General features: G+C 37.6%; 1 protein-coding gene across 7 annotated transcripts in view; it reads right to left on the bottom strand.

Annotated features, from left to right (window-relative positions):
* The window catches only part of LOC135197935 (MICOS complex subunit MIC60-like), a 121,725-nt gene that overhangs the window by 1,277 nt on the left and 96,645 nt on the right, over positions 1-23,803 (bottom strand). For all 7 annotated transcript variants that reach the window (XM_064225207.1, XM_064225208.1, XM_064225209.1 and 4 more), the window contains 7 exons: positions 14,046-14,174; positions 13,776-13,869; positions 11,316-11,407; positions 10,222-10,304; positions 9,466-9,628; positions 2,393-2,521; positions 1,762-1,944 (listed from right to left, as the gene is read on the bottom strand). In XM_064225207.1, coding sequence (XP_064081277.1) covers positions 1,767-1,944; positions 2,393-2,521; positions 9,466-9,628; positions 10,222-10,304; positions 11,316-11,407; positions 13,776-13,869; positions 14,046-14,174 — 868 coding nt within the window. In that variant the 3' untranslated portion in view covers positions 1,762-1,766. The remainder of the gene's footprint in view (positions 1-1,761; positions 1,945-2,392; positions 2,522-9,465; positions 9,629-10,221; positions 10,305-11,315; positions 11,408-13,775; positions 13,870-14,045; positions 14,175-23,803) is intronic.

The following is a 23,803-nucleotide window of genomic DNA, read 5'->3' as shown; positions in this document are numbered from 1 at the left end:
CAATTAAAATATACTTATTACAGATGGAAGCTTGACCATGTTTAATTATAATTGAGTAAAAGATCAATGGAAAAACAAGGTTTCCATATAAAATGCCACCTCCACAACATTTCCATTTTGTTTTTGGATGAACACACCACCTGCAGATATTATGCACTGGAGCATTATGGGCTGGCGTAAAAGTGAGCCTTGTGTGAGTCTAGAAACCTAACTCAGAGATCTCATTAAGCTACTTTGGGATGATAAAACAAAACAGGAGCAAAACCTCAAATTCAAGATTTCAGCAAATCTGTGATGCTTTTCTAACAAAGAAAATGCTTCACTAACTAACCTAAAAGACTTGTGTAAATTTCTCAACTTCCTAGCATCATTCTACATAATAATGCTTTGACAGTAACAAAAGCAGAATGAAAATTAGTAGGGTAAACTTTATATTTTTTCTAATTATATTCATTTACATGTGCAATAAAAAGAACACCAGTCATGTATAAATGCAAGGCAATGCAAGAAAAATTCAGTCGGATATTTCTCACAGTGTGATATAACAACATAGCTCAAGAAGACTGAACAACATTCCCCAGAGCCAGTGTAGAGCGAAAATATTTTACAATTACCCTAAAATAAAAAAAGACAGTATGCCTTTAATTAAATGAATGCCAAATTAAAACCAGAGTATGAATCTCTTTTCTGAATCCTACTCATCACACTCTAATTAAGAATATGGGCTTAGTATCACTTAAGCCAATAGAAATACATAAAAAATGAGACTCAAAAATTATAAATATTTTTTGGAAAACTGAAAAGTTACCATTTGAAAAACCTTAGAAAGTTGTATTTTCAGTTATTCCATTATTATCTTGGTCTCCTTAAATTACTCCCTAATACAACAATAACCTGACAGTAATTATATGACTGGCATACAAAGACAATCTCTTTATCTTCAATAATTTATCAAAAAAGTCAAAAGGCTCAGATGTAGTCTCACACTCAAGTGTTGTATCACCACATCACCAAGTGACGATTTACCTATCCATCCTATGAGAGATAATGATATTCACTTATTAATCATAGTATAGAGTAACAATAGATTATCAATACTATAAATTATAGTCCTTGTGGAATGCTGACCCAATCATAAATTACAATCATGAGAATCAAAAATACATTAGTCTTTCCTATAAAAATTGCATATTGTATTCTAGGAGAAAAATTTCCTCTAAAACTTTTGTTTCTACACTATTAAAACAATTATGACAATCACTCATACAAAACTGGACATTTCAGTAAAGTACTTGCATATAAGTACAGAACAGTATAGCATAACTTTATTCGTGATTATGTCTCAAGCCATCAACTTACCCTACTGAACAAGTTCGGGATAATTAAACCGCCACATCACAAGATAAATAAAGTGATTCTCCCACAATACTAAAAATATTAAGTATTAAACCTGTTCCTTTCTATATGTGAAAAGTTTCCTTGCTTGCCACATGAAAAACCTGCCAAAAATTGACTTGATGACTTAAAAACTTTACATATAGTTCTTAATACAAAAGGCACCTATACAGTATATTCTTACTAAATAAAACAAAGAATCTTTTCCTGAACCCTTCTGGGGCTTTTTCAACTGAAAAATAACTTTTTAGTCCAACAGTAAAGGCAGATGTGAAGACAAGGTTCAGATGTTACAATAGCAGCTGTACTGTAGACAAAATACAATACCAAATCAAGATATACTTCGAAAAACATTACTTGCTCTACCTGTTCTATCGGGCCTTCACAGCAGTGGCTGCAGCATGTGCCAGCAAAGCATCAGCTGCTTGACGAGCCTCTAAAGTCAACCTGGCCTCTTTCAACCAACCTGCTGCAACATTACGTGGTTCACCACGGAGGAGGTTCATGTAACGAATGCTCATTGGAAGATCATCCTTATCCAAGCAGTATCTAAAGGGTGACAAGAAAATTAATAAAACTTAGGTACATGGTTTGAATGATCTGTGGGTAGATACTATTTAAGTTCATTCAGGAAATAGAAGTTTATTTTCAAGTTGTGTAATCTTAAAATCTTCAGTGTTTGTACTAGTAACTTGTGCTTTTCATTATATAGAGTAGTCATAAGTGTAATACAATTTCAAGACAGAAACGGAATACCAGAAAACTGATTAAGTATGTGGCTCTTGTCTTGTGTGCCATATTAATACACATTTCACCCTTATTTTACACTGTTTCATAGTAGTTCTTTTGATGGTCACTGTGCCCATATTCTTATAATTTTTCAAGAATTTTTACCAGTAGATTGATAAATTTCACACAAAAATGCATAACCTTTAATATTACATTAATAAACATTACTCATCAGAAGCAAAAAATACCAAAATACCACAGGCATTACCTTGCCCTTGCAAGAATCTCGTACGTAGAAAGGGAGTCTACTGCAATTTCCTCATCTCTCACTTCAGCACCAGGTAAGTATTCAAATGCATTTAGGATCAAAAAGCTCTGCATATAAGAAAGCAAATACCTGAAAGAGATGATAACTGGTTAAAAGATAACTGTAACTCTGTTATTCCAATAGTAATAGAATATCTATCTAAACCTAACAAGATCCAGGAATTTCCATTACAACCCCTTTATATCATTAACAATCACTGCTCAATAAAAATTTCAATTAGAATCCTTTGGAGTATTTAAAGTGACATCCATACTTCCACTGCAACAGCTTTACTTTTGCCAATTTTCAATGTATCTTCTTCACTTACCACTCATTACAAACATTGAAAGCTATAATGAAATATATATGGAATCACTCTAACAACCTTAATATTGAATAAAAATAATTTACATTAAAAAGATACCATGTCATTTGATCTTAATTCAGGTCTACATGCATTCATGAAATTTCTTGAGTTTATTCCCTCTCATATGTTCGTTGCTTACTTTACGATAATACTTTTCATGCTTGGCTTTTGTGTTTATTGTTCTACCTTCTACTACAGACATCAACATTTAAATGAGGAAATGTGTGAAAATAAAAGGTGGTGCTATAATTTCAAAACTGACACAATATTTGATAGAGCAAAAGCATGACATGAAGAAAGCAACAACGAATGAAAGAACAGAATACCCTAAATATTAGAACTGTGAATTGAAACAACATAGAAGTACAGTGTAAACTAATACATAAGTGAAAAATAAAGTAAAACATTTAGTAAATATAATTACATAGGAAACAATAAAAGATAGAGGAATGTAAAGTAGAAAAACAAGATACAAAATGACATTTTTATAATAAAATAAAATTTTATATAGAATTACCCAGTAGGTGGTTACATAGCTATAATTTCCACTTGTACAGCAGCTTAAATTCAAAATTTCACTAGTAGTGCTTCAATATACTAGTTTATGTAAGTAACAGCCTGTCCCACTAACAGAATATTGGAACGACCTAGCAGACAATCCTCATTCATTTTATGCCTTATGTCCATCACAGGGGAGGAGGGTGGGCTCCATTCTGTAATTACTTGGTAAATATAAAAAATTTATTTTGTATATAAAAATGACATTTTTATATATAAGTAACTTACCAAGTACGTAATTACATAGCTGAATCCCACATTGATAGGAGGTGGGATACATGGATATAGTATTCTACTCTAAAACATTGTCATGTAATGAACTTGAAATAGAACAAGTTGCAAGCACTAATTACAAGGCTTGTCGTTCCTTATCAGTTAAGAGAGCCTGCAGTATAAAACTGCAATGGGTTGCCGCTCAACCTGTAGTGGCACGGTGGTAAAGCTACATAAGTAGGGGAGCTTTGTAGTGATGGAGTACGTACTCCGATAGCTACCAAAGTAGCGGTGGAAGTTATGCAGCTAAGGTGTTATCCGATAGCTAGCAAAACTTTAAAAGGTGCCCTTGCCCTGGGTGCAGTACCAACATAGAAAAACAACCAGAAACACTGTCACTTACAATGAAAAAACATCACAACCTCTCTGAGAGTGGTGGGTGCTCCAGGTACTTTGTACCTTCTGGCTCCTAAAAACTCTATACCTCATTAGAAGGTAAAGAGATAGGTGAACATCCTATGCTTCTTCCTGCCATACCATGCTTAATCTGTATCCTGTGGTACTGCAGAATTTAAAAGCTATTAACCCTTTAACGCCGATTGGACGTATTAAACGTTGACGAAAATTGTCTGTCGGGTGCCGAACTGACGTATGGTACATCGACGAAAAAAAGTTTTTTTTAAAATTTGCAGAAAAATAGTTATAGGCCTACTAAGCAAAAACTTTTGAATCACGCACCTTGGGGGATGCTGGGAGCTCACGGATCAAGGCATTGTTTTCTTTACAATCCTTATCCAGGCGCGCAAGCGCGAATTTTTTCTTCTCGCACTAAAAAGCATCAGCGACGCATCTCAGAAATTATTTCGTCACTTTGACATAATTTTTGCACCATTTTATATTAGCCGTTACATGGAATATTATATATGAAAATGTGTGCAATTTCATGTAGAATACAACAAAAACAACTCATGGTTGTAGCTTTTATCAGTTTTGAAATATTTTCATATAAATAACGATAAGTGCCAAAATTTCAACCTTTGGTCAACTTTGACTCTACCAAAATGGTCGAAAAACACAATTGTAAGCTAAAACTCTTATATTCTAGTAATATTTAATCATTTACCTTCATTTTGCAACAAATTGGAAGTCTCTAGCACAATATTTTGATTTATGGTGAATTTATGAAAAAAAACTTTTTCCTTACGTCCGTGCGGTAACTCTTCCGAAAAAATCATAAATTTTTTCATAAGATTGTCTTAATGTTTATTAGTCGTTACAAAGGTTTATATATGAAAATGTGTGCAATTTTATTTAGAATACAACAATAAACAACCCATGGTTGTAGCTTTTATCAGTTTTGAAATATTTTCATATAAATAACGATGTGCCAAAATTTCAACCTTCGGTCAACTTTAACTCGACCAAAATGTAAAAAAAACGCAATTGTAAGCTAAAACTATTACATTCTAGTAAAATTCAATCATTTACCTTTATTTTGCAACAAATTGGAAGTCTCTAGCACAATATTTCGGTTTATGGTGAATTTATGAAATAAACTTTTTCCTTATATCCACGTGGTAACTTCCGAAAAAATCATAATTTTTTTGTCCGATTGTCGTAATGTTTGCACCATTTTAAATTAGCTATTACATAAAGTTTTATATATTAAAATGTGCGCAATTTCATGTAGAATACAACTAAAAACAACCCATGGTTGTAGCTTTTATCATTTTTGAAATATTTTCATATAAATAACGATAAATAGAAAAAATTCATCCTTCGGTCAACTTTAACTTGACCGAAATGGTCGAAAACTGCAATGTAAGCTACAACATTTACAGTCTAGTCATATTCAATCACTTACTACCTTCATTTTGCAACAAACAGGCAGTCTCTAGCACAATATTTCGATTTATGGTGAATTTTTGAAAACAGCTTTTTTTACGTCACCGGGTTACGAATTCATGCATCATTTTGTGATAATATTTTCTGTGTTGCCTTGATCGTTTTACAATGTGTTATATACCAAAATGATTGCAATTTACTGTAAATACAACGAAAAAAATTGACTCGTTAGCTTTATTCATTTTGCTCACAGAGCGATTTGTATACAATTATATATTAAATTATTTTTTTGCGCTGTCATATATCCCCATATTTATATATGATAATGATATTTTTTTCATTTCTGATGGTTGCATACTAAACTTCAGGCAATGAAAAAACAAGGAACCAAAAATGAACTCTTAATCTTGAAAATTAAGCGAGCTGTGATTTTTTGAAAAAACCCTTTTTTCCGCTTCGGCGCTCACTCGCGAACGCCGCCGGCATACGGGAGACAATTTTTAAAATACCGCTTCGGCGTTTAAGGGTTAAGCTGGCGCCAGGCGAGCTGTAGAAGCTTGTAGATTGGTATAAATAACACTGGTGCCTGACTGTAGCTAGCACCAGGCAAGCTGGGCATCAGGTGAACTGGGCACCCGTCGAATTACTAAGAGTTTGTGGATGCTGTAAGCTCTAAAGTTGGCACCAGATTGTAGCTGGTGCCATGCAAGTTGAGCAACAGGGAAGGCCAAAACTCTGGGCACTGTGAGGTCTATAGCTGGGGTCAGACTTGTAGCTGGTGCCAGGTGAGCTGGCAGCTTGAGCTTCTGGAGGCAATATATAGCTGATGACAGACTGTAGCTGGTACCAGTCGAGCTGGGCTCCTCCGCAGAATGAACCTGGGGAGTAGTGGGGACTGATGTTCCTGGGTTTTGGTCTAAATATGGATCTTCAGAGAAAGGGTTTAGTATATGTTGCCAGAGTTCTGCCGCATAGATATAACTCTTCCCCTTCCTTACCCTTGCTGAAACCTAGAGACAGACTAAACCGGGCAGTTTCATCCTTAAAGCTTAGACTAGACACAAACTGACCTGCCAGGGGTACTGGATGAGCTATACCACTGGACCCAAGGAAAATGTGTCCATGGATCTATGGGCAACATCTTTTAAATAAAAGGAAGTGAAAGTTGTTTGGCGTCGCCAAATACCAGCTTTCAAAATCCTCTCCAGAGACATATTTTTCTTGAATGCCAAAGAAGTGCTCAAGCCCCTGATGTCATGAGTTCTAGCTCTCTCTGTGCTAATTGACCCTCTGCCTCCTGTCATGTATGCATTCCTGATCATTTCTCTCTGCCAAAATGATATTGTGTTCCTGGACACTTCCTTCTTGTTCCGTCTTGTACTTACGAAAAGCCTTCGGCATCCTGGCTTGAGATGCCGCGTTCTTCTTAAGTACGCTCTTAGTACTCTGACAGAGCATAGCAGCATTTCTTCAGGGTCATTGTCCACAAATTCTGCCAGAGAAGGTATGGATAAGGAGTCCAATCTGCCATCCACTACTAATGGGTTTTGAGTTTTGGCAACGAATTCTGGGACAAACTCGAAAACCATAGACTTTTCCAACCTCTCAAATGCTTCACCACATATGACAGACCATGCAGCTCCCCCACCCTTTTGGTTGAGGCTAGAGCCAATAGGAAGACTGTCAAGTTTATATCTGTGGCCTGTCTCAATGGCTCGTATGTGGGTTTTGTAACACTACTCAGTACCATGGTCAAATCCCAATCTGGGGCTTTTAGTTCCTTCAGGGAACAGGACTGCTCAAAACTCTTCATTAACATAGCCATCTCTCATGAAGAAGAAATGTGTACGCCTTCCATCCGCAGAACCGAAGCTAGAGCAGACCTGTATCCCTTTACGGCAGATACAGACATATGCCTTTCTGTTCTGAGATCTATCAGAAAAACTGCTAACTGTTGAATACTGGTTCTGAGTGGAGACAAGTTCCCTCTACGACACCAATCACAGTGCGTGGACCATTTTCCTTGGTAGACTGCTGCCGATGACCTTCTGATATTTCCTGCCATCTGTGCTGCTGCTTTCTGAGAAAAGCCTCTCGCTCACAGGAGATACTTGACAGTCTCCACCCGAGAAGTGACAGGGACTTCACCGACTGATGGTACCTCTCCACGTGTGGTTGACATAGAAGGTTGTTCCATGGAGGTAACTCTGTTGGCACATCTATTAGGAGTTCCAACAGGTCCGGAAACCATTCTGCCTTCGGCCACAATGGGGCTGCTAGTCATCTTGAGGTTCCGAGACCGCATTAACTTGTTCAGAACCTGACGGATTAGGCAAAATGGAGGAAATGCGTACATGTCCAGATTGTCCCACGGGTGTTGATAGCTGTTTTGTCCTCAAAGGAGTTACCTTTCATGGTTAGTGCCAGCGCCCCATGGTGGCTATACTAATATCCAAGAGTATAATGGACTTGAAGACAAGAAGGCATTTTGGTTTGTCTTTAGCGAAGCTGTACCCAATTTCCCACATCAAGACTGCAGAAGAAGTGACTGTTGCGCATGCACATCGGCCATCTTGTTTTACATTTGGGGTGGTTAAAAGACCAAGAACCACTACCTCTCTAGTCAATTTCTCCAGCCAATTCTCCTCATTTAGAATAACATCTAATCAGAATTAGAAACTTCAACACTCAAAGTTATGTGGTATTTAAAACACAAATACTTAAAATGTAGCCTTAAGGTTAGGCTACTATCTCTTCTGGCACTGGTTGCCAACTTTTGAATTGTCTTAGTTTATGTGGTCTAGTAACAATTTAGTCTGATGGGGTGTTTAGGTAAAGCTTACCACTTAACATTAAGTATTATCTAGTCCTGGGCTCAGAGATCTGGATAAACTAATCCTTTATAATAATAATAATTTAGGTAATTTTGAATATGCAGGTTATATACAAAGAAAATAGTGTAGCCTGTTTATCAACTTCTAGGAACTTATCACTGAAACATTAGGTAACTACCTAATCAGTGTTATTTAAATCACCTTAAGATTTATAATCTTAGGTTACAGGCTACAAACAATAACCAACATAGTCTTAAATTATTTGCAATGAACCAATTAGGGTAATAGTTCATGTAGGCTAATGCCTATAAAATTGTAGACACCATTATCTGAAAAGTATAACTAAATCAATAATACATTGTGGACCAATTCTTTAGCCAAAACTTCCAAAAGGAATGACAAATTCTTTAACAATTCTCACTTTCATAAAAAGGGTAGCAAAGATAGTGTACTACACAGACCATGTGCTCTCCAAACAATAGACGGCCAACAAAGGCCAGTTTCTATATTCAAAACAAACCTTTGTTCTACAGTTTTAAGCCTTAATATTTTTCACTAAATCTTAAAAATAAGCACTTTACTTTGAAATTTTGGAGATTCCATGATTCCTGAAGAAAAAAATTGGAGATCAAAGAGTCTCACATGAAGAGAACTGGCTGGAGACACCTTAGTTTGCGTTGACTAGAGAGAGGTAATGGTTCTTGGTCTTTTATCCGGCCCAATTGTAAAACAAGATGGCCGATGCGTACGATCAATAGTCAATTCTGCAGTCTTGATGTTGGAAATTGGGTACAGCTTCGCTGAAGACAAGCTAAAACTCCTTCTTGTCTTCAAGTCCATTATACTCTATCAAGTGTCATAGTGTTTATCATTATGGCATAATACATGGCTACAAGACCAGGCTAAACGATATTTCTTGGTTATTAGTATAGCCACCATGGGGCGCTGGCACACACCATGGAAGGTAACTCATTTGAGGACAAAACAGCGACTAGGCTATCAAAAAGCTCTCAAAGTTGGTCAATTATTTCTGCGATATCAAAATTTGTATAATTTCAAATAAAGACAAAATAGCAATTAAAACACATGCTAACAAATTCAAAATAAGAAACTTAAAACAAACACCATTAATAACCATACACATACAGCAGTTGACAATATACTGTACATATGCAAAACAAGAAAATTGCAGTTCATACCCTCAAGACAATTCTAACCTTAGCAACGATCCTCCGTTGTCACCAACCATGGAAACTCTTTTACAAATTCGCTCAACCTTTATAAACCTTTCTTTTATTGCCTCTTCAGTATATACACCTCGTTCCACAGCTTCTTCAGGAATCGCATTTAAGACCGCAGTAATGTAAGGATTTGCTTCACCTACAAACAAGAAACAGAATGTGTTGTAAAAAAAAAATTTCCTGCCATGTCTTTCCTAGAAAGTAGAAAAGTTTCTAATAAGGTAAAACTCAAAGTAATTCAACAATTCTAAGATAAAGCTTTTGATTTCATTATTTCATGTCAAGCTGTCAAGTTATAAAATTAATAAGAGATTAATTATCCATTTTTAAGAGAACTCTACCTTTCCTAGGATAAGTCATAATGCCTTGCTTGTTGCATTTTTTACCTGCTATGAATCTTATTTCTGCATCCCTGTTCATTTATGTCTCTGAGTATTGACAGCAGTCATTATAATGGAGGATTACATTTGTGTATACTTACATGCCTCCCTTAACTAATAAGCACTGAACTTCTTAATTGTCCTTCTTCCTATTCTTAAAAAAATTTACAAAAAATGTGACTATCTAGTCCAAAGTCCAGGTCTACACACTTTCATGATGTTTTTTATTGCTTTATTTTTTCTCAAATGTCTGTTACTTACTTAGTAACTGACATTGTTATATTATTTACTCTAATCTGTCGCTTTTTAAATTTTGTTTCATCTCTTATTCAGTAATATACCTATATCTTACCTCCAGCAGTTTTTATAGCTTTGACATGGTCACTAAGGGGCTTCAGCTGTTCTTCCCAAGACTTAGCCTGCTCTGCACCAAGCCTGTGAAAAAATATTATTGTTACTAAATATAATTTGGCTAGACCATCTTCCATTTATAAGAGTAAGTGTACTATTTAATACATTCAAGTCACAAATGTTAGATTACTTACTATCACTTTTACTCATCATACTGCACAAAATTTGCTATATACATATTCAATTCTCTTCAATGTATGCAGATAATACATGCTTGGCAATAAATAAGTGTTATTTACAACTGGGAAGCAGAAAAATTGTTCAAGTAAATATCAAAATGAGCTTTTCACTGCTCCCTATCATTCCAAATTTTTCTCACCATCAAATTACTCAAACTCACTAGTATATCAAAACTGAATCATTTCCATACCTAAAAATTCTGGTAAAATTCAGTTTCAATATCAATTCTATATTGTACAGAACAGTGCTTCAGAAATATAATACTGTAACCCCTCTAAAAAATCAGACTTCTTCACTTAACACATTAATTTTTATGGTTGTCTTTACAAAGCTACCTTTTTAGATAAGCATGTTACCAATAGATATCTTAAATTTAATGTTAAATGTAATTCAAACTTTAGAGTACAAAGCACATTAAACTACAGTTAGCTGTGGGGTATCTTGCATCTTCAATGGTAAGCTACGTATATTATGGGTCCTTGTTAATTATCACACTTTTATGCATCAGAACGCCAAACCACTGAAGCTGCTGATAAGCTAAAGGACTACTGAAGTTCAGTAGATATCATGATAACGTTGCTAAGTTATGTAGTGTCCAGAAACATGAAAATAGACCAAAACTTTGAAGATTATCACTTGAGCATGTGACAGAAATGGACAAGCTGCAGATGGTTAGAAGGAGGTCCCTGAAATAACAAAGAAAGGGCAAGTAAACCTACACCAGATGGAAATTCAAGTAAAAACTGCCTCAGACATATGGAGGTGGAAAGAACTAATTTCAGGTTTAACCCTGTAAAAACATATGGATGATATATTACTCTGCAGAGGTTAACACTTCAATGCTAAAACCCTCACCTGAGTGCACTTCTTAAAGATTCACAAGCTAACCACAACTCCCTTGCAGCATATGCTGCTTTGTCTACATCTGCACGTGCAGTCATTGCATTCTGAAAGAAAAGGAACAATAATTATCATACTGGAGTCAATCCAGTCCAACAACTTTACAATATGAAAGACCAACTCAGTTTCCTGATCACGATAAATTTTTCTAAAAATAAGTTTAATAAAGACATACTATACAGTAAATACTAAAATTAAATATGGCTAGGGCATTCTTTACTTGTAGCCTGCAAGGACTGTCAGACAAACTGGTACATAGCCACCTCATGGTCCTAGAAGTGAGAGGACCAAGACTACTTAGATCAGAATTAAGAAAGAGGAGTTGGGGATCAGTAAATCTATGCAAGAGATCAAGAGCAGGTTGGATGATCCTGCTAGAGGCTCTGCATATCAAGGCATTAGTTAGCCGATTTACTACTATGTTCAATATAGCAAAACGGAGGGAGAAAAAAAGAGAGAGAGAATAATACAATTACCAAGACCTCAAAGCAGTGCATTGTAACAGGAAACAAATGTATGGGAAAAAAATGCAAAATAGGTGTGCATGCATTTTTTATACTGTACTTGTATTATGATAATAGTGTTCTTGTATTATGATAATAGTGTGCCTGGAAAATGTATATTATTTAAAATCTAAGTAAATGTGGGAAGCATACAATTTTTTAAGCAAATGCCATGTAATGCACTACATATCATGAAAGCAAGCACTGCACCCTATTCCACCACTTTGGGCAGTCAATCTTAGTCATTGCTTTTACCATACACTTATCATAATATCTGCATATAAGAAGTTAAAATTATTTGGGGGCTTGTAGTGGTGAAGACAAGAACACATAAGGCTTCATGTCAAAATGTCTCCTGAACACTGTGTCATGTGTTTGTGATAGTTTGCCATTTTCACACCATTAGTACCTTAACCTGAGTGCACAATTAATCATATTGACAAGGAGCAGTCAAAAGATAAAGTGGACAGGCTTCTTTGAGTAGGATGTGGGGTTCCCCCACCTCTTTCATCAGTGCCACCATATGACTATCGTTGAATCCAAATAGGGTGTTTCAACTCAGGATACAGTCTTAGCAATGAAGGGATAGGCATCATCATCACAGTAGTTTATTATACCAACATTTCACAACAGCTGCTATCATAGTGTTTTCAAGACCGAAATTATTTACAAACTACCTCACAAAATACGTATCACATTAACATAATGATTATCAACCTACAAAAATTACAAGACATATAAGTAAAAGAAATGGGAAAAGGTACCGCACGTTTTCTTTTCTTTGTGTTCTTTCTTTTTCTTTTGGTGGTTCCTTGTAAAAACTCTTAATCTTAGTCTTATTACTCCCACAGTTTAGTTATGTGTGGTTTATTTTCCCTTTCTTTTATGTGTCTCTAATTTCTATTAATAAATTGACATTTCAACGTGATTTATGGCAAGATGGTTTATGAATAATTTCAGCCTTGAGTATGTCATGAAACATTGGCATAATAAACTATAGTGTAACTTTCCCATTACCTTTGAGACTATCCTTGTAACTACATTCACTCATCTGTTCGGCTCTACATGTGAAATATATTCTCCACTTAAAAAGCAAAGGTCTGTACTCCCTTAGAAACAATAGTTTTTGCCTAGTATGATCATTCTTTAATAATACCAGGTCCAGCAACTTGCCCATTTTCTATGAAAAATATTTTTCTTTTACAAAAACAATAAAAATGAGAACTGATGAATGACCTGTACTATGTGCTTAAAAAACTATTGCAAAAGCTTACTGCCAATTACCTTTAGCACCTCTGACAGTTTGTAGCACAAGGGAACTAAGCTTTTTTATTAACATAATACAACTAACATCTAAGAATTAATTTCATGGGTACCTGAAAACATCAACCTTTGTCCCTATTCTTTAAATGTAAGCATGGAACACCAGTGATCTTAATTAGAACTCTTGAACAATTTACCAGACCCTCAAATCAACACTGGTCATTCACAGTTGAAGGAAAATGGAATGATCACCCTAAGACATAGATTTTACTTTTCAACAAAGTACTTCCCAATGCCTAATATCATGCTGCAACTAAAGCAATGATGAACCCTCTCTCTAAAAGCCATCATAGGCCTTACACCGAAATTACAATACTCCAACACCCTCATGATAACCAGCCTATCTGTTAAGCTCAAACCCAATCCTAAGAGCAGAGTGACCTGAGACTGTTACCTCACTCAAACAAGTGAGCTACCAGAATTTTGAGAGGGAAGAAGAATGCTGCCCAATCATTCTCTCTTCCATTTTAAACAATATCCAATCTGTCTCTCTTCCTTTTTAAACAGTTCCTACAAATATAGTTTCTGGAAACCACTTCTAGACCCCAGGAAGATTTTCTGAACTTAATCCAACTTATGAGTAACATACCTTGAGACCTTCAAGCTGTCCTTGAACCTCTGAAAGTGATGTTAAGTACTTAGTTTTGACACTATGAACCTCGTCATCCAAAAGACTTAACCATCTGAAAACAACAGATTACATTTATATTCAATAACAGATGACACTACAATTGCCAAATTTAACACTAATACTGTACTGCAATAATGTACATTAAATGAAAAAATGTAAGTCTCATAAATTTAACTGATGCTCTGTATACAAGTAAAACCTGATGATAAAAATACAATGCTAACTTACTTGGTTTCTAACTCTTTCTCTTGTACTGACAAAACATCAGCTAAATGATCACTGTGTGCTGCAGCCTGCCGTTTCAACTGTGCCCTCAACTCGCCCTCTAAATCTTCACGGAGCTGAGCAACTTTTCGTCTGAAAAAACCCGATGCATTACTTCAAAACTTTCCTGATAAATATTATTTAATATATAAATGTGTATGTTAAAGAAATTTTTGCAGTTTTCCTTGTATCAACTTACACTGCACAAAGACTAGCATTAAACTTTGGAAAACAGGAACTTACATTATAACTTTATTCTTTTTCTACATTCTTCTACATAACTAATGACAGTTTTGACAATTTAGCCATGAGACAAATTATCTCTACCTTATATGCAAGGTATTATATAAATATTTTGAAAATTTGGATCATGTCAAGATCAGCGAACCCACTATTTTTCAAGACTATATATATATATATATATATATATATATATAATATATATATATATATATATATATATATATATATATATATATATATATATATAGATATATATATATATAGTATATATGTATATATATATATATATATGTATATATATATATATATATGTAGTATATATATAGATATATATATATATAATATATATATAGATATATATATAATATATATATATATATATATATATATATATATAGATATATATAGATATATTATATATAGATATATATATATATAATATATATATATATATATATATCATAGATATATAGATATATAGATATATAGTATATATATATATATAATATATATATATATATATAGATATATATATAATTATATATATTAGATATATATATAGATATATATATATATATATATATATATATATATATATATATATATAGATATATATATATATAGATATATATATATAGATAGTCTATATAGATATATATAGATATATGATATATAGATATAGATATATATATATATATATATATATATAATATATATATATATATATATAATAAGATATATAGATATATATATGATATATAGATATATATATATATATATTATATATATATATATATATATATATATATATTATATATATATATATATATATATATATGTGTGTGTGTATGTGTGTGTGTGTGTGTGTGTGTGTATTAATATGAAATTGTTAAGATACAATAAAGTTTTACACATACTTACCTGGCGATATATACTTAGCTTATGTCTCTGACGTCCGACAGAATTCAAAACTCGCGGCACACGCTACAGGTAGGTCAGGTGATCACCCCCTACCGCCGCTGGGTGGCGGTAATAGGAATCATTCCCGTTTTCTGACAGAATTTTTTCTTCCCCTCCCCTATCTCCTGAGGGAGGATGGGTGGGCCATTAAACGTATATATCTGCCAGGTAAGTATGTGTAAAACTTTATTGTATCTTAACAATTTCATTTTTACACATGCAACTTACCCAGCAGATATATACTTAGCTGATTGGCACCCTTGGAGGAGGGTAAGAGATAGTTACTCAATATGAATAGCAATTCAAAAAACAGGGAAAACAACTTTTGTTGTAGGTACTATAAATAAACTTAAATACCTTGATTCCTACCTTATTGGGCAGAAGACTTCATGAGTACTGTCTATGAGTCTGCTTGCCTCAAGAATTCCAGTGAGGATGAGACCTGTCACTGAGAACTCTTCTGGATCATGTCAATGGGGGCTAGCCCGCTTACTCGACAGAGCCTTATTTCGGATCGTACCAATGGGGCCTATCCCACTTACATGGTAGAGCCTTCACCTTTGTCGTATCAACGGGGACTAACCCTCTTACAAGACAGAGCCTAGGTCCAAACCATTACAAGGAGCATGAAAACAACCAATCTCAACCACCTGACCACACTACTTTGTTATACACTACAAATTGAAAGTGGTACTTTTCCCTGACCACTTTCAATCGACCATAAAAAACAACACCACAAGATTAAAATTCCTAATCTATCTAAACTAAGCTAGATTGGTTTCAGCCCCCTGTCCCAGCACCGAATCCGCAGACACGTAAGGTCCGAGAGAGAAGCACTTATCATAAGTTACACGTACATCTCTCAAATAGTTAGACGCAAACACAGAATTGCATCCCCAATATGTGGATCCAATTAAGTCCTTTATCGACATATTCTTGTGGAAAGCTAATGAGGTTGCTACGGCTCTGACCTCATGTGCTTTAACTCTCAACTGCCCGAGATGTTCCTCTTCACAGGAATATGGGCTTCTGTAATAATATCTCTGATAAAGAATGCCTGTGCATTCTTTGACATCGTTCTTCTCGGATCTCTTACCGAGCACCAAAGGCTCTCTGAGTTTCCTCCCATTTGCTTTTTCCTCTCTAGATAGAACTTGAGGATCCTTACCGGACACAAGGTTCTCTCTATCTCTCTCCCTACCAGGGAAGTCAATCCTTTAACTTCAAACGTCCTTGGCCAAGGCTTAGAAGGATTCTCATTTTTTGCTAAAAATAGGGGGTTAAATGAACACACTGCAGAATCCTTCCTGAAGCCCACTGTGCCTTCTAAAGCCTGGAGTTCACTTATCCTTTTAGCTGATGCTAATGCAAAGAGGAAAATAGATTTCCTAGTCAAGTCCCTAAACGATGAGTTATTGGGAGGTTCAAATTTATCTGACACGAGAAACTTTAGCACCACATCCAGGTTCCAGCTGGGTGGTCTGGCTGTCTTGGACTTCGAAGTCTCGAATGATTTAATCAAATCGTGTAAATCTTTGTCATCCGTGATGTTTAGTCCTGTATGTCTAAACACAACCAATGAAAAGCATACTTTTATAACCTTTATAGTTGAGACTGCAAGTTACATTTTTGTCTCAAATATAACAGGAAATCTGCTATTTCCATCACAGAGTACTGGAAGAGGATACATTCTGATTCCTGGCCCACCTTCGGAACACTTCCCACTCGACTGGTACACGCGTATAGTGACGGTCTCCTGGCTCTTGCAATTGCCTTTGCAGCCGCGCGTGAAAACCCCTTCGCTTTGATTGAGTCCTTCGACAGTCTGAAGGCAGTCAGACGAGCGGGGAGGTTTTTGTGGTATCTGTCGAAGTGGGGCTGTCTGAGAAGATCGTTCCGTAAAGGAAGGTACCTTGGAAAATCTATCATCCATTCCAGTACCTCTGTGAACCACTCTTGAGCTGGCCAAAATGGGCCGATTAGTGTCAATTTCGCTCCTTTCGTCAAAACAAACTTCCTTATGACGTTTCCTATGATCTTGAAAGGAGGAAAGGCGTAGCCGTCTATTCCTTCCCAATTTAGGAGGAGGCCGTCAATTGCTACTGCCCTTGGATCCGAAATCGGAGAGCAGTAGTTCTCCAGCCTGGCATTCCAATGAGTTGCAAACAGGTCTATGTTTGACCTTCCCCATAGGTTCCAAATCTGATTGCAGACCTCTGAGTGCAGAGTCCACTCCGTGGAAATGACTTGGTCTCTCCTGCTCAACGAAGTCTGCCTCTGACTTTTTTCTCGCCTTGTATAAACCTCGTTAAGAGTGTGATGTTCCGCTCCTTTGACCATAGAAGAAGCTCTTTCGCCTTCTTGTACAGTGAGAGGGAGTGAGTCCCCCCCTGTTTTCTTATGTAGGCTAGCTGTCGTGTTGTCTGAATTTACCTGCACACTGAGTTCGCGAACTTGGGATTCCCTACTGTCTGAGAGCTAGATGCACTGCCACTAACTCTTTCTCGTTGATGTGGCAGGATTACCTGACCTGTTCCCCACTCCAGGTGCCTGACACTTCTTCTCGGGCCCAACGTCGCCCCCCATCCCGTCTCCGAAGCGTCTGTAAACAACACTAGGGAGGGGTTCGGTAACTGCAGCGATAGTCCCTCGTTCAGTCTGCCTGGTTCTAACCACCAGCTGAGGCTTTCCTTTATACCTCTGGACAGAGGAAAAAGATCCCACAGATCCTGATTCTTCTGGTCCCAATTCTCCTTCAAGAAGAATTGAAGAGGTCTTATGTGAAGCCCCCTCCCTAGAGAAACGAACTGTTCCAACGAGGAGAGGGTCCCCAGAAGACTCATCCATTCCCTCGCGAACATTGTTCTTTCTCTAGGAAGGTCTTCACTTTTAGAATGCACCGTTCCTGTCTTTCTATGGACGGAAACACTTGAAAACCCCGAGAATCCATCAGAATCCCCAGATAGACAATGCTTTGCTGGGGATCCATCTGGGATTTCCCGAGGTTCACTAACAGTCCCCAGGGACTGAGTCAGGTCCAACGTTCGACCGTAGGTCCTCCAGACACTGATCCCTGGATTGCGAGCGAAGTCAACCAATCATCGAGATACAGAGATATCCTTATTCCTTTTAAATGTAGCCAATGTGCTACGTTTTTCATCAATCCCGTGAAAACTTGGGGAGCTGTGGAAAGACCGAAACAAAGGGCTGCGCAAAACTGAAATACTTGGCCCTGTATCATAAATCTTAGATACCTTCTGGACGAGGGATGATGGGTACATGAAAGTAGGCATCTTGCAGATCCAATGACACCATCCAATCCCCTTGTCTTAGCGCTGAAAGAACTGAAGACGTCGTCTCCATCGTGAACGTTGTTTTGATCACAAAGTGATTCAGAGCGCTTACGTCCAGCACTGGTCTCCACTCCCCCGAGGCTTTTGGTACCAGAAAGAGGCGATTGTAAAAGCCTGGAGATTGAATGTCTAATACCTTTTCTATAGCCTTCTTTTCTAGCATCTGTTGCACCAGATGTAATAGTGCTTGTTCTTTAAAGGATCTCTGTATCTTGCCGCTAACTCCCTTGGAGTGGTGGGTTAAGGAGGTTTTCCCTGAAGGGGATCAGGTATCCTCTCTCGAGGATCGAGAGGGACCAGTTGTCCGCCCCTCTCTGAGCCCAGACTTTCGCGAACCTCAAAAGTCTGGCTCCTACTGGAGTCTGGAGGACTCCTGTCTCACTGCGGCTTTGAGAATGGTCTTCGAGAAGATCGTCCTCTCTTAAACGGCCTTCTACTCTTAGGTGCGGGTCTTGAGGTTGTTCTTCCTCGAAAGGGCTGTTGGAAGGACACTTTATTCGTTGCTCCCTCTCTCTTAGCCATCGGCACAGCAGGTTTAAGCCTCTTGGCGGACTGAGCAAGAAGATCTTGCGTAGCTTTCTCCGACAGTGACCTACAAATGTCCCTCACTGTCTCCTGAGGAAAAAGGTATTCCGAGAGTGGGGAAAAAAGTAAAGAGGCTCTCTGCAAGGGAGAAACAGACTTGGAGAGAAACGAGCTGTACACTGCTCTCTTTTTGAGCACTCCTGCTCCAAAGAGAGAGGCTACTTCTGTGGATCCATCCATGACTGCCTTGTCCAGGCACGTAAGGACACTTGATAACACCTCCATTGTCACAAACTCCGGATCCTTCGCTCTTTTTGCTAGAGCTTCTAAGGCCCAATCCATGAAGTGAAGACTTCTAATGTGCGAAATAGACCCTTGAGTAAATGGTCCATCTCGCACATTCCCCAAGACGCTTTAGCTGATAGTAGAGAGCGTCTTCTAGATGAGTCCACCAGAGCAGAAAAATCCTCGTATTTGCGGAGCCGGAAGGCCTAACCCCATGGGTTCCTTCGTGTCGTACCAGACACCAGGCTTAACCTGTCAATTCTAGACGGAGGACACAAAAACACCGTCTTACCTGCCTCCTTCTTAACCAGGAGCCAGTTCTCCAGATTCTTGATGGCCTTTCTCATAGAGAGAGTTGGCCGCATCTTGACAAAAGAGGGGGATTTTGCCAACTTAGTACTCGATAGCAGAGATCCTGGCGAAGGAGGATCAGCCGAACACAGCGAGTCCCCAAACTCCTGAAGTAGTAATGCAGAAAGTCTCTTATAATCAGAGATTCCTACTTCTTTCGTTTCTTCCTCCTCCGAGACTTCCTCCAAGGTTACATTCGGAGAGGGAGACTTCTTAGGTGAAGAAGTCCTGGCAGGTATGCGACTCTTATCCTTCAAGAGTTCGTCAGAAGAAGCCGCCAGTTCAATACCCGAGATATGTTTCCTCGGTAAAGAAAAAACCTCCGCTTTTTTCCGCTCCCCAGGTTCTTGATACCTGATAGGGGAGGATCTAGAGCCTACCTTCTCAGGCTCTTGGCGCCTATCCGGAGAAACACTCGTTTCTATTCTCGAGCGCCTACTATGAGTAGGGCGCGAATCCAAAGTCAGGATCCTTTCAGGCTCTTGGCGCCTGTGAGGAGAGGCGCTTGCGCCTACTCTTCTGTGACTCCCAGGAGTAGGGCGCGCGTCTGACAAGAGGCTCCTTTCAGGCTCCTGAATCTTACGAGGAGAGGCGTAAGAGCCTACTCCTGATCTTCCAGGATTAGGGCGCAAATCCCTGGCAAGGCTCGTTTTAGGCTCTTGCTGCCTTTGAGGAGAGGAGCTTGCTCCTACTCTTGATCGTCTTACAGGAGTAGGGCGCGGATCCAAGATTAGGCTCCTTTCAGGCTCTTGACGCCTGCTAGGAGAACGGTAAGCGTCCACTCTAGATACTCTTCCAGGAGTAGGGCGAGAACCCCTGTTTAGGTTCTTCGTAGAATCTTGGAACCTGCTAGGAGAGGCGCTGACTCCCCTTGAGGGAAAGCCTATCATAAGGTCTCGAGTAACTTAACGAGATTCTATCATCCAGGAGTCCTATCGAACGTTGGCGCCTTCTAGAAAAGTCATCCTTCGAAGGAGAGCCTTTCTCGCTTCTATCCTACTGAGCAGAGCGTTCCCTCTCTCGTTCCTTCCTTCCACTTGAAGAGGAGATCCTACTCCTAGGAGATCGTTCGACAGATACGAACCGATCACTGCCTTCTCGCAAGAGGACTTTCTTCTTACTCCTACAAGGAGAGGATCTAGAGCCTACTTCTTGGCGTTTTGCGCTATGACTCTTAGCATCAGAGCTTCTGCGCGGGGAATACCCTCCATCCTCGTTTAGGAGAGGACAAATCAGAGTCGGAAAAACACTTCCTTAAGAGGCTTTTCCTATAGCTCTCTACAGCAGCCTGGGATGAGCCTACAGGACCTGCTGAAGGGACGCCTGACCGTTGGGGATACTCTACATCCACCTTGCGGCTTTCGACATTCCTCCTCCCTTGGGCATGGGAGTCTGAAAGAGGTCTAGGCCTAGGAGCGATGCGGAGTCGGTCAGACGCCCCCTCCACTGCACTGGGGGACACTGCACTTATCACTAGACACTTCACCCTTACCTTGGTCTATATCTCGCATTGCTGTTGCAAATCGCGGATTGAAGCTTCCACAGCGGCTCTCTCGGCAGACACATCTGCGGGTTCGCTGCGGGGGGAAGGAGCTGAAACCAAAAAGGAAGATGGCGAAGCTACTGCAGGGTTAGAAATACTATCCTGTTCCGCAGAACAGGATCTACTTGAACTTCTAGCTGAAGCTTTTCTAATCCTATCCTTTTCTAACTTTCTTACATACGAAGTTAGTTCTTTCCATTGCACTTCAGTTAAGCTCTCACATACATCACATGTATCCTTAACCGAACAATCCCTTCCCCTACATTTTACACAAACAGTGTGAGGGTCCAAAGTAGCCTTAGGCAACCTCACCTTGCATCCCTCATTTACACATACTCTAACAGAGTTCCAGGTGTTAAATCGGAACATATTAACCAACTAAATCCAAAAACCGCGTATGCCAACAACCAAAGATCAAATACTTCCCAAATAATCCTCGGCAAAGCAAGCAAGAAATTCTAAGCAGGAGCTACCAACAAAGTTGTTGTCAGCACCGGCGACAGGAAAAATTCTGTCAGAAAACGGGAATGATTCCTATTACCGCCACCCAGCGGCGGTAGGGGGTGGGATCACCTGACCTACCTGTAGCGTGTGCCGCGAGTTTTGAATTCTATCGGACGTCAGAGACATAAGCTAAGTATATATCTGCCGGGTAAGATGCATGTGTAAAATATATATATATATATATATATATATATATATATATATATATATATATATATATAGATATATATATATATATATATATATATATATATATATATATATATATATATATATATATATATATATATATATATATATATATATATATATATATATATATACACACACATACATAAAGGTATAAGCCATGAAGGAAAGATAAACAACAGAGTTAATGCAAGATCTTTCCACTCAATGTCCCTTACTTAGCAGACAAACTGACTTACATGAGAAATTGAGAGTACAGGAAAGGTCGTATAAGTGACAGATAGGGATTATAAGGAGATTAGTACCTAGAATCCAACACACCTGGAGAATGAGTAACCTTTCCAAACAAGCATAAACATGGGTACAATTTAAGAACAAAAAGTTTAAGTCCAACTGCTCAGGCAAAGGGACAAGACAATTAAAGGATTATACAGGGTGATAGCTGACCACATTCAGATCTTTGGTAAACAAAAACTTATTCACAAAACATATTAAACATACATATACAAAGAAAATATCTCTAAGGCAACTAATTTCTATTTAAGTCTGTAATTATATCTTTGAGGTCATTCTTAAACATGTTACAAATACAAGGGTCTAAATGAAAAAGGCTACGACTAATATTAAAATCATAATGGGAAGTAAGTTGTATTATGGCAGATTATAAAAGATTTTGTAATAAGACATCTTTTGATCTTGCAATTACTGAATTACCAATCCAATTTATCCGGTGGTTGTTTTCACTTAAATGAATTAATATTGCATTAGATGTTTGCCCAGTTTTGACAGAATATTTATGTTGTTTTAATCATACTTCTAAGCCCTTGCATGACTGTCTGAGATAAAAGGGGGGGCAGTCCATACATGGAATTTTATATATTATGTTGTTGCTTTCCCTAGGACCATTTTTTATAAACATTCCTTTTAGTGTGTTATTATAGGAAAAAACAGGGCTGACCTTGAAGGCTTTTAACAATTATTTAATTGCTTCAAATCCATTAAAATAAGGGAAACTGAGAATATTCTTAAAATTTTCTTTCTCTGTGTTACATACACTATAAAACTTTTTGTGGGCTTTATTACAGCAAATATCTAATATATGTGAAGGATAACATAAATCTTTCCATATTTTTCTTATGCATTCAATGTCTGACCAAATATATATATATCCTATATATATATATATATATATAATATATATATATATATTATATATATATATATATATATATATATGAATATTTATCACATCACCGTGATTTCATTATAAATCATTCGAGCTACAAATGTCCTTTAATATCTAATTCGCTCTACCTCGGAATTGATATATTTTGCATATATGTACCGAGGGGGGAATTTTTAGTCGATAATAATTTCGTTACCCCCATGGGATCGAACCACCGTCCAGTGGACGGGGAACGAAATCAGGATCGGACCAGTGACGCTGCCGAAACGGCTATCAAGAGAGGCTAAAGGTTTATATCGATTCTGGACCATTTCAAATCAACGCCGATCTCGTTGTATTTGTAATTAGAATCGATATGGGAAACCCCCTCCACTATGCTAGCCGATTCGAGCGTTTGACCCACGCAGCCTTGTTATGAATATTTATCACATCACCGTGATTCATATAAATCATTCGAGCTACAAATGTCCTTTAATATCTAATTCGCTCTACCTCGGAATTGATATATTTTCATATATGTACCGCGGGGGAATTTTTTTAGTCGATAATAATTTCGTACCCCCCATGGGATCGAACCACCGTC

The sequence above is a fragment of the Macrobrachium nipponense genome, chromosome 21 (genome assembly GCF_015104395.2).
Source record: "Macrobrachium nipponense isolate FS-2020 chromosome 21, ASM1510439v2, whole genome shotgun sequence".
Taxonomy (NCBI): Eukaryota; Metazoa; Arthropoda; class Malacostraca; order Decapoda; family Palaemonidae; genus Macrobrachium; species Macrobrachium nipponense.
Note: the sequence above shows the minus strand (reverse complement) of the source record. Positions and strands in the feature narration are given on the sequence as shown.